Source organism: Diuraphis noxia, unplaced genomic scaffold (assembly GCF_037042655.1).
Source record: "Diuraphis noxia isolate RWA-SAM2 unplaced genomic scaffold, SU_Dnox_SAM2 contig0004, whole genome shotgun sequence".
Taxonomy (NCBI): domain Eukaryota; kingdom Metazoa; phylum Arthropoda; class Insecta; order Hemiptera; family Aphididae; genus Diuraphis; species Diuraphis noxia.
Window position 1 is genome coordinate 59832175 of NW_028301714.1, and position 13221 is coordinate 59845395.

At 32.0% G+C, this 13221-nt stretch overlaps 2 protein-coding genes across 3 annotated transcripts in view; one reads left to right on the forward strand and one right to left on the reverse strand.

Annotated features, from left to right (window-relative positions):
* The window catches only part of LOC107161476 (ras-related protein Rap-2b-like), a 113991-nt gene that overhangs the window by 75622 nt on the left and 25148 nt on the right, over nucleotides 1-13221 (reverse strand). The window lies entirely within an intron of this gene.
* Nucleotides 7397-9802, forward strand: LOC107161495 (uncharacterized). 2 transcript variants are annotated; one of them, XM_015507923.2, is made up of 3 exons: nucleotides 7397-7554; nucleotides 9218-9338; nucleotides 9474-9802. In XM_015507923.2, exons 1-3 carry the CDS (start codon nucleotides 7534-7536, stop codon nucleotides 9689-9691), a joined length of 360 nt encoding a protein of 119 aa, XP_015363409.1. In that variant the 5' UTR covers nucleotides 7397-7533; the 3' UTR covers nucleotides 9692-9802. The 2 variants fall into 2 exon arrangements, with proteins under 2 accessions (XP_015363409.1, XP_015363410.1); XM_015507924.2 differs by having other exon boundaries at nucleotides 9477-9802.

Consider the following 13221-nt stretch of genomic DNA (forward strand, 5'->3'; position numbering starts at 1 on the left):
GGCTATTTGTAAAATATATATACAAAGTAGGTACATAAATTGCAGATGCTATACTACGGTAATAATGGTAGGTACTTCAATAAAAAAAAAAATCGTCAGTGCAGTAATATTATGTGGGTGGTAGAAAATTAAAAATATATAAATTGCGACACGTCGAGTGCGAGATGAAAAAACATATTTGAAAACAATATGCGTTTGTTAGACCCAATTGTTCGCGTCTACAATGCGCTACATCATTATAATATGTATACATTTGAAAGGTACTGCGCTACCCATCATATATACAGCCGAATAAACCGCGGGCACAAACGGCGGTGCATTCCACTGGGGCCCCGTCGCTTTGGAACAGTGTCTAAGGACCCAAATATTCTTATGGGCATCAAAGTGCCCACCTTAAATGACATTGCCAAAATAACAAAGTACCGCGTGCAGATGACTACAGACGATAAATCATATAATATATTGGGACTAAATATAAATTATAATAGAAATAATAATATATGGATTATTTAGACGGATTAAGATATATTTTGCATTATTTACTATAATTTATGTACATATGTAATTAGACACGTAGCTTATAATAAATTCGTGTTTTTAATAAGTAAATATAATATCTGAATAGTCTTTTTGAGAGAGAGAGAGAGAGAGAAAGATACCAGAAAATTGTCTTTTGCTCCGGAGTTTATAATCCGACACTGGCAGTACCACAACTACGGAAATGATTATATGAACTATGTTATAGTACATCATGGTATACCGTATACGACTCCAGTTCACGGTATATATACCTACCTATTTATGGTACACAAACAGCATATAACATGTATAGGTAATAATATTATAGTACCGATAGCACCTGAAGGGTTCAAGATTTTATATATACAGTTATATCATCGAAGACATTTTGTTTTTGTAGCATGCACGCGGATAATGTATACTATGGCCTGTGTTCCGATTTCGTTACCATTAACCAATACGCACATGAAGTATATGCGAGAAATGTGATTTTGAGTCTTTGCGGTGTTACAGTCTTCGGAGCTGCTGTGATGGGATTGCACGGGACATCATTCACCGTGCGCTCGTAATATATCAACACCACACCGATAATACATTTCGATAGAACTATAGTACCGTATCAGTGTCGTGCTAACTTTCATTGACATCCTAGGGTAATAATATTTGACACTCCTATTAAATATATGCCATCCTTGCCCCATTCGCCCCTATATACGTGTATAGAAGTGCAAAAACTGTATGTATAGTTGATGGATAAAAATTGATGGTCGTATGTATATATAATATAAGTACCTTACTTAATGTACCAAAATACAGTCCGGCTTACCAAGTTCAACTTAGGTAAGTCGCAATGTATGGAACCCAGACGGGTTAGCAAGTACTGCAGCTGCATAATGTGCTCTCCGTGGGTGTAAATTACTGGTGTCACTGCAGGAAAGTTAATAAATTTATAATATAAAGCATACCTTTTTTTTTTTTTAATCTATATTAAATTAATTTCCGTGAACTACAGTGATTAATGAATGAATATAATTATGGAATGCAGCAAGAATATAAAAAAAAAAATGAATAGTTGGTAATCACTAATCTATTTTAACTGTATGTGCTCTCAAAATACCTCTACGCACCTCTTGCCACAATGTATATGTGCAGAAACTAAAGAGTTGATGGGTAAATCGACGATGAAAATGTATATAAATTGCAACGAATACAATATATTGATATAACATTATGCATAATGCACCCACAATTTATATAATATATAGTGATGGGTTTGTCCGGAGAACATTTTACAATTACTCGTCAGTCACAATTTATAACCAGACAAATCACACACATACACATGCATCATATTTTTACACATCAGTACGCATACGGCGAATGCGGAACGATAGGTATATTTGTTATTGTGCTGTTGCAATTATACAGCCTTATTGTGATACCGTGCAATATATGTATACAATATACAATATATACATTATATATTATCTACTCGTCGTCAATATATAAGACGGACGTCTTTTAAAACAGTATACGTAGCTTTTCATTTTTCCAGACGGCCGATATCCCGATTACGATACGATTGTCGCAGTCGGTTTTCATTCCATCGCCCCTCTCGTATGTACAAACCTAATAATAAAGATTTTTAAAGTTATCGCGTACCGAGCGGGATATCATCATCATATTATATATTATTATTACTATATCATCAAGTGCCATACGACGAGTTTTATCACCGTCGATATATTTTACAAACGAAAAAGCGCCGAGACTCTGCGAAACTTTATTATGATCGAAATAAAACAGTATAACTGCAGCGTTGCGTACGTGCACACTTGTTTTGACACCGAAGAAACGGGACCCGCCATCATGATTTTTCGCGGTGATATGTAACAAATATGATGTTATTATATTATTTGTTTATAAAATACACAATGTATAATCATCGTTACACGCCGTTAACTTCACTGAAGTATACGTGGGACTATAGTGTTATTAAATTTCGACAGAACAATATGAAACATAATTTTATTTTCAATTTATCTCTTTATCTCTATAATAGGACATTGGCTATACCTACTATATTATAACACTTCAAAAATATGAATAACATTATATGTTAGCGCACATATTATAATATTATCATACGTATATGATACGTTGATGGTGTATCTATTATACTCATACCAACTACAGATAATGCCTTGAAAGTTAGCGTTTCGGGAAACACGATACAGTCGGTGGCACCATATAAATGCACTAACAATACGTATATACGAAACTAGTCCAAGCTCTTATTATTGAATTTGCATTTGGTTCAAGGTCGGTTCGCAGATGGTCCTATATTATATTCAATTATTGTCGTCCAGTCACACGAAACGAACGTGGGATCTGCCTATATATATGTATATATATATATATTATATACCTATTATAATATTTTATATAATATTATAATATAAGATTATTTCAGCTGCTTTATGACGAAAAAAAAATAAAGACATAGACATTAAACCCTGGAGTATATAATACTCCAAAACTTCTTAATCTAGCCGGATGTAATATGTTTTAAATTTTTCACCTTTTATGTTTTTTTTTTTCTTCACTTTCGATTAAAACTTAATATTAAATTCTGAAAACATTCGCATGTTTAGTAAGTATCTTATAACCTAAAAACACAAACGAATCATGTGATACCTATAGATAGACTATACAATATAGAGTAACATCATAATTATGGGGTGTTTCATTTTTTTCTACTGAAGAATTTATAACAGCTTGTTTTTTGAAAAGTGGAAACTATTATAAATATCTGAAACTGAGAATATAACTAAAAACATCTTTAGACATTATGCCCGCCGATAATTTTAAAATTATAACTGTGTATGTAAAACATATGTATTATGAAAACAATCCTGAAACCTGCAGTTGACTGTTGGCTATTAAATTAGATTGTATATATTACAGGACAAGGCTATGAATTTTTTTCAATACATGAGCATAAAGTGGCACAACATATGGAGTTGTTGAATTTCAATTGTTCTTAGAAAATTAATATGATTTCAGATGGTCTAGTCTACAAAACAATATATACACGTTATAAAGAGAAATATTATTTTTATCAGAATACTTTTGATTAAAATGATTGTAAATGAACATCAAATTTCTGCAAATGCTTATAAAGTTCTCATAATGGCAATTACTGCATGATTTTTTTTTTTAAAAACAAATTTAACGTACAATCAAAATATTTGTATTCGAGAGAACAAACAAACTTTCAAAATGTTTTCCTTTAAAGGTTTAAACAGTGCTACAAGCAAGTATAATATTATCTCTAATAATATCTGATGTTTAAGTGACAATTTAATAAAAAAAAACAACATTGAATATTTCACGTCAATTTCTATATATTATTATAGTTAAAGATGTACATAACACTTCAACGGCGATACAGTCGATACACTGTTAGATATAACTGGCACTTGAAGTTTACACTTACCCATATACTGCTTTACAAGCATACTTACACATGTTTTTTTAAATTATAAAACGTTTATAACATAATATGCAAAGTTTATTCTAAAATAAAACGACGATGAGATCGGGATAGATATTAGGATGGATTATTATTTTAATGTATGACTCTAGTGCGCTTAAAATATAAACAATCATAGGTACGAATCGTACGATTATGCTATTATATTTTTATCAATGTGCAGTCGGGAAACCAAAAATAAATAATAATAAAAAACCCATGTCAGGTTTCTCATTTCGCGACGATCGCGTGTCGCACTCATTTACCCAAACCCATACTGTTCCAAAACCACAAATTTTTTTGAAAATTTTAACATGTATATGTGTGAGAAGTTTAATATACATATATAAAACAAAACGACGATGTGACCTATTAGGAATTATATAGGATATAGGTTAGATTATTACAAAGTATGATTACCGAGCGCAAAATAGGCGCAACAGGTTCGATTATGGTATTTTCTTTTACTGTGTTGCAAACCAAAAAAATAATAATAATAAAAACAGTGTCACGTTGCGTTCATATCGAGACGATCGCGTGTCGCGAAAAACAATATTCGTACCTCGAAAACAATATATTATACCTAATATATTACACTTGTAAATGGGAAAAAATGAGACGTTAGAGCGTATAGTCGTATTTGAGTATATGTTTTTATAAATATCAATACACACATCACATAATATAATATAATACGCGTGCATTTTACATGATAAATCGTACGCACAATAACGAGACGACCTAATGTCAGTGACCGTGACCGTCTGCCAGTGTTGAGCTACTGTAGCTTGTCATAAGACTCGTGAACCTGAACGAGAGTCGTTGTTGTTGTCGTTGTTCTTACGCCCAAACCACGTGAATTTGACACAACCGCTACCGCTGCCAAAACTATGACTTGAGCTTAAAAAAAATTTCAAATTTCAAGCGAAAAAAAGACCCTCGCGAACAGCCAACCCGAAAGAAAAAAAGTTATTATTTCTATACGCTATAGGTAATTTATTTTAAAAATACGATCATAAACGAAAATTATTAACATCGTCGACTTACGATTTTTTTGTTTAATGTAACCGAATGATATTTAAGTTTGGGCTCGGATTTTGATTTTTTTTTGTGGGGGGCATCATAGACGATGATTTTAATTAGTCGAAAAATTACCGGTTAATTATGTTTAAAAACCATAACCTTATTGGGTCCTAATTATTATTAATACTTGTGTAGGTGGGAAATTTAGAGCTATACATCGGGATGCGGTTGCGTACCCTTCCCACTCTTCACTGAAATCAATTTTTTTAATTATTTGAGTAGCAAAAAAAAAAAAATTGTCTGAACAAAAACCACAATATAATACGCATTATTTAAAACATTTATGTTCTTACATCAGTAATATTACTAATATAGGTGAATTGTGTCCGTTCGACATTGTATATAAAATATATTTTTCTATAATAACGAAAAATAAATAAAAATAATAACTTATTAATAATATGATTATAAAACAATAAACAGGCGGTGCCGGTCACGTACAGAAACTGCATTATTATGACTCAATATAATAATATATTATAGTGTAATTGATTCTTATCATATTTTTTATATGTATGTAGTATAGTACTTGCGGGGAATTTTCGACTATTTTATAATGCTAGAAACAAAAATCGTTTGCCGGAAAATCGTGGAAAACAACTGTCACAATGTTTTCCACGACGACAACGACTACGGCATGATAATAATAATAATATACCTATTATCTTTGTCGAAACTGATATATATATATACAAAGAATATGCTCACATATTGAAATATTATAAAATAATAGGAATTTTTTCGTATCGTTTCATCCCTCGCAGAATCGGACTTACCGCGTTAAATAGTCAAACACGCGAAACGGGTTCACTCATTTTCCGAATTTCTTCGCGATAATGGCGATTATATTATATACGCCTCTCGAATATAATATATCATTATCTCGTGTTGCAAAACTATTTGCGATCGCCCAAAGATCGTGTCTGGAGGAAGGTTCGATTCATCGTGTACTGTAATTACGCGTGCAATATATTATAATGATACACAGTCGAATCGCAATAACTCATAGTCGAAGGAGAATAAAAATTCGTTCGATCCGATATATCTTACTCGAATTTATTTAAATTTAGTTGGTTCTTGGAGAATAGTAATAAAATTCGAGTTGTTAGGTTTCACCGAGAATAGTCGTGACTCAATTGTGTTATATTATACAACCATCATAGGCGTGTACCACTTACCTCAAATAATTGAATTCATCTAACAAAAACATTGTGCAAAATAACTATTAATAAGTTAATATATCTGTGACATGTCTGTGATAATCAGACCCGCACCAGGCCGTGAATTCACAGCTCCGCAAAAAATCACATAATATATACCTTTATAATGAGTAGCTTTCAAATGTAAAACCACCACCGCCAGCTGCCACCTCTGTTTACTATTTAGTGTTTATTGTAGTATTTGGTGTTACATTTGGATTTTGTATGCACAACACTGTTGCCAATAACATATATTATATGAAACTTTGTTATTATTTATTTTATTCTTATCGACATCGATGACACAGTTGTTTTTTTTATAACTATTTAATTGTATGTAAAAAATGTAATTAAATACTGCACTGTCCATCGCAAGTATTAGTGCACTTTTAAATATTGTTCCAAATTTGACTGGAAATTTAAGTCTAAGCATGCCTATAATGTATACGACATGCTCGGCGTACACAGTTTGCTCTGCATATAATATGTTACAACTATTTGAACTACTGAGTTATATCCCGCTCGGTGTTATGACAATAATAATATATTAAAATATTATAATATGGTTAGACTAAATTTAGGATTCTGCGCCCAATGAACCGCGTGTATTGCATATCGTCAATACTATAATATTATATTATTGTTACCATGCCCACGTCCCGATCCGTCCACGTATATAACACGTCCGGCAACGCCTAATGGAAGACTTCATCACAGTCTTAGATGTACCTACCTATCTACCTCTGTATACGCGATATTGCTTTATTATATTATAAAATAATAATATTATAATGTTCCCATTTGTATATAAATATATTTTTTTTATTTTTTCCATCGTTTCGTCCGCTGTTGACAGCTACACGTACCCACCCACCCTTGCCCTCCCCCCCCGACCACACAGAGATCCAAGGTCATCCATCACCACTTCTGTCGCTCTTCTGCTCGATCCGGATCTTGGCCTTTAGGATCAACAGCAGCAGCAGGATAACAGGCAACGCCCTTGCGCCGACGGCCGTTGGGTAGGGGTATTGGCCGGTACACTTGGTCCATCATATATCGAGAGACTCGCGCATATATAAGGACCTCAACACCCGTCGTTGGCATCACACCACATTCTAAGTGCTACACATCGACAACCACAGGTCGAAGTTTGCAGATCAGTCGTTGACAATCTAAGAAGAAATCACCAAAACAGAAATGGCTTCTTTCAAGTATCTGGTAAGTCTCAAACGTTTTAATTTCGCACTTAAACACACAGACTTCTTGTGTAAATCATCAACGAACCGTTCCTTCGAAACGCCGTAGTACAATTTTCAAGTCGTATAATACGAAACATTCGTTGTACGTGTCTCGTTGCTCTTCACGCGATCCTTTGATCGGCGTCTATATCATGGGTCTTGTCAATCAAAAATTCCACGCTGAAGACCATAATATATCATATATATATATATATATATATATATATATATATATATATAGTGTCAATTACCACTATTTAATCGCATAATTCTTCGTAAGATTTTCGAGACCCACCGACCTGTTCATATTTGATGGGTTGGAATGATCGTTATGATAATGTGCTACAACAGTGTTCAGTGGTCACCATGAATATGTTCGCGAGCCACATATATAAATATAATGATATCAATAAGAGTCAAAATATTTGTTAGTACGTTTTATAATTTGATCTACCTAAAACTGTACTTTTATAACACAGATGTAATAAGGACAGTTGACGGCCGATAAACATATCAAATTACGAATTATATTTGTGTATCTAATGAAACCATTTTTTCTTTCATGAATGTATTCGGGAAAAAAAATTAAAATTTTTGTTTTTGTGAATAAGACGTGAGTCGCATACTATGGTATGCCGCAACTCGGCCACCCCCGTACTATACGATAATCGTTCGAAACTTACTGAAAATATTAAATCGTCCTTCTGCGATAACAACCGCGTAGGTTATCAGTTAGTAGTTACCACAATATGATGTAGGGTATCGCAGACCGCGATGATACCATAGAGTAATATGATAGAGAGGTCGTTGAATTTTAACGTGATGTGTGAATGACCTCTGGGCAGGCTAGTCACTTTTATATAAATTATAACAAAGAGAGCGCTGTTGGATTCTGGATAAAATTATTTTACACTATTTATATTTTATTAGAAAATAAAAAATTGAAACACGGGTGATATAACATGTTATGACCTCTCTATATTAATCTATTGGTGATACTTATTCATCATAGATTTTCGATAAAAAACTATATTTACCTAACGATTACGAAAACGATCCGATCGCGTTTATAATCCGAGACAGATATAGAGTTCGCGCCCGATACAATAATATTTCGATCGTCGAGAAAACGTGTAATAGGAGGTACATCTAATGGTATATATATAGGTATATTATATACCAACGATTTAATGGAAAAATATTTAACCTTTCGTATGATATAATATAAAACGTTCGTGCCACAGCGTAGGAAAATTATATACACAGGGGTAGTAGACGAGTGCGGTAACTATACGGTCGTATTACTACTATACGATACGTGTCCGGTGAGCCAAGTGTTCGCAAGTCTAGGAATAAATGAAACTCTCGGAATTAATTGCCCAAATCCATTAATTTTCCGTTCTTATTATAGAACTCGTCGCCACCAGATCGGACCCTCGACAATTTCACTGCGATTCACCGTAGACTTTGTAATATTATGTAGGTACCTACTCTGCAAGTGGGTTAGAAAACCGAAAAGCGCGCCAATTTTAAGTCTGCCGACTGCAGCTAGTGTTGTGCCTATGATATTTAGTATTTAGATACACACTATCGCGACAATATCGGTGGGTTTTAAACTAATATTTATTTTCGTTCCATCGCAGATATTCGTCGCCTTGGTCGCCCTCAGTGTGTACTCCGCTGTCGCCGAAGAAGCACCAAAACCCGAAGAACAAGTCGGCGCTGAATCCTCCAGAGTAAAGAAACACGCATACATCGCTGCCCGTAAGTATAATTTATTATTGCACGTGTCATGTTTTTAACACACGCTGTTCGTCGGACTGTGTTAAAAATTTGAACCGACGAAATCACATCGATCGTTTTTAAAAATAATTTTCATTTTTTTTTATTCTTATATAGCAGCTGTGGCCTACTCCGCTCCGGTCTACCCATACGCTTACTCGGCTTACCCATACTCGTACTCGTACCCGGCCGCCGCATACCCTGCAACTGCTTACGCCGCTTACCCGAGCTACGCTCACGATGACGGCAAGTACTGGCCAGGAAAATACGAAGCAAAGACCTACTACCCAACCTACCCAGCCTACAAGTCTATCTACCCGGTTTACCACTACTGAACACGCTCTCCCGTCAACGCCTTTCAAATCTTCCGGAAACAAACGTAGTTTTTAAGATAATTTTATAAAACTTTTTTTAACAATAAAAATGTGATCTTTTTTTTCAACAAATCGACGAGTCGTTATTATTTACATCTTTCATAGTTTTCCTTGTTATACCTACGTCGTTCGTAACTGCGGAAAATTTACCCACAGACCACCGCCATGACCTCCACAATATTGTTGTTCGTTTATTAGCTAACCAACAAAAAATAAACACATTCAATCGAATCGTGGTTACACATCACCTATAACTTATAAGCATCATTACTTATTAGGTAGTAATTATTGTAATATAGAGCTTAAAAAATTACAATTTTTAACTATACAGAATATTTAGAATAATCCATGTAACATATATACTATGGCCATTATTATCTATTGTACGGGTTACGATTGTTATGTTGGTTTAATTAGTACGGTTAGAAGTTGAAACGGTTAGTACTATTTATACGGTTGGTTCAAACACTTGTGACAATGATTTATCTCTAAAACTCGAGTAGTCACCCATCTAGGAACTAGTGACACCGGTCGCTACTGACAGTTAGAACACGTTAATGATCTGAAGAATACAATTCATACAAGTCACACAATAATATTGTTTTTTTTTTTTTTAGTATAAAGTTATAATATTATATACCTATATAATATAGTAGTTAGTACCTACGCATACATCGCAAGATATAATGAGATATTTTATGTACTATAAAATAATATATATATTTATATAGTATGATAATGTTTAATGTGTTTTCGATTCCCTCGGAAGAAACAAATATGTTTCGGTAGACCACGTTATAACGAGTTCGACTAATCGCGCCAATAATAATTACGATAGTTGTCGTTCGTACCTAATATATAGGTATATAGATAATAATATATTGAGGATGATGGATTCTTTGTGCTCGCCGCACTTTATTGTTTGATGTTCATGCTTAAACGTGTAGTCTTACCGTCCGTACACAAACGGTATGAACACTAAACCGTATTGTTAATGACGTGCCATCTTTGTGTAGAGTGTCAAATTAAGTTAACCTAAAACTTTCGAGGCGTGCACAGAAAGTCATTTGAAGTTGAAACGCCCAAATTACGTCTTAACTCACTCGAAGTGAAACGTGTATTGTAAAATGTTATAGATTTTGAAACTTTAGTTTTGGAGGAGATTATAGAAAAAAAAAATTATAACCATTATTTATAATGAAGTGCGTGCCAAGCTCTATATAGTTTGTCGAAGTATATAAAAAAGGAAAAATGTATAATGCAGTGTAAAAACAAAACAAGCTTCAATGATTTCAAACAATCGATAAAATGTGATAGGTACACGTTATTAATCACAGTGTACGAATAATAATATTAATAACTATTATAATAACAAAAATGATTCTAAATTATTTATAAAGACGAAAAAATATATTACTCGTGAAACAATTTTAGTATTGAAAAATAATTTAGAAAAATAAATATTTAAATACAAGTTCAAATAATTTTATTTATAATATGATTAATCAAGTCGTGTTAATATTACTTTTGTAAGTTTAGAGTCCATACTTTAAAATAAGTTAACGAAAAACATACATTACACATTAAAGTTTTTTTAAATCAAATTAAGGGTTGAGTGTTAACAGCATCAGTATAACATTTTAGAATCAGCAGAATTTATTCATTGATTAATGTTTAACCTTTTTTTTTTGTAACTTAAAATGATTTCCTATATACTTCAACAAGTCAGAATTTACTATATTTCGACTATAGTACCTATAATTATGATTAAATCGGTATGGACATTATACTACTAGTTATTGAATATTTATATAATGTCGTAACCACTTCGTGGAATCGATCTTTTCGTGAATAGATATTAGATGACCATTTCGTGAAATGGAAACACGTTTTTTACACTTTGTGAAATTCAAAAATATTTCATGAAATGGTCACTCAATTTTAACATCGTGTAATATTTTTCACAAAGTTAACGACCACTTTGTGTACTGAAATACAACATTTAACAATTTATTCTACCCTTATAAATTTAACTTAAATAATTATGTATAATAATAAACTATAAAGTTTATTTATATAATATTAATTTATTAACCGTATTGTGAACATTTTTCAATTATTAGAGCAGGAAAATGAATTGTGACAACGACTGTTAAATTTTAAACTAGCTTTAAAAAAAACACATCTTTTGGTTTGACAAGCATTTTTACACGAACAACTTAACGGAAACGTCAAGTTTGATTATATCCATATTAACCTCGTCAAATAATGCAATAACTACTTAAATAATATCTAAATTATTCTATACGACTATTATACTGCAATTTCCAGACTATCTGAAATGTGTAGATGATACTTATTGGTTTTGATAAAAGTCATAATCATAATGATGATCATAAAGAATTAACCTTGCGTGAACTTTTAAGTGAATTTTTAAGTTGTTCGTGTAAAAATGTTTGTCAAACCAAAAGATGTGTTTGTTTTAAAGGTATATAGTCTAAAATGTCACAATTGTCACAATTCATTTTCCTGCTCTAATTAATAAAAAATGTTCACAATACAGTTAATAAATTAATATGATATAAATACACTTTATTACTATAAATAATTATTTAAGTTAATTCTATAAGGGTAGAAAGGTAGAATAAGTTGTTAAATGTTGTATTTCAGTACAAAAAGTGAACGACCACTTTTGTGAGAAAAAAATACATGATGTAAAGTTTGAGTGACCATTTCGTGAAATAATTTTGAATTTCACAAAGTGTAAAAACGTGTTTCCGTTTCACGAAATGGTCATCTTTTCATAAAAAGATCGATTTCACGAAGTGGCTAAGACATATATACCATTACAACTATTATAATAAATAAATATTAGTTGTAACATCTGCTATTAAAATGTTGATTGTCAGCTAAAATTAAATTAAACTAGAATCCGGATATAGCTTAACATTATTATACGAAGGAAGTAAGAAAATATGAAACACCTAATGTTCAACAAAATACTGGATGTGTAACAAAATTGATTTGTAGGTTATATACATTGGTTAGGTTATGATATTAAGTAATTTATAACTTATAACAAGAAACCATGAATACTGACAATACTGTAACTTTTTTAAAGTAATTTTACATCGAATATACAAATTCGTCATACAAAGTGTATCGCTTTCCGACGTTATTATTTTAAATGAAAAAGTATCAAACTTTAATTCAAAAGATATTCAAAATAATATTATATATTATAATATTTTACTGAGAAAGTCTTCAGTCACAACATTGATTACATTGTATAGTATAATTTTGATATATTCTGATATTCTTTTTGCAAGTATCCTCCAACTAAATCCCTCCTTTAGAAAAATGTTCAATAAAAGTTATTACTTAATACTTATTATACACATCGAAAACCAAATAACTGTTTTAGTATGTTTTTAAAATTCTATATTTTGATTTTAAAAAATAACGAACATTTTTCCTCCGAAAATTGTATA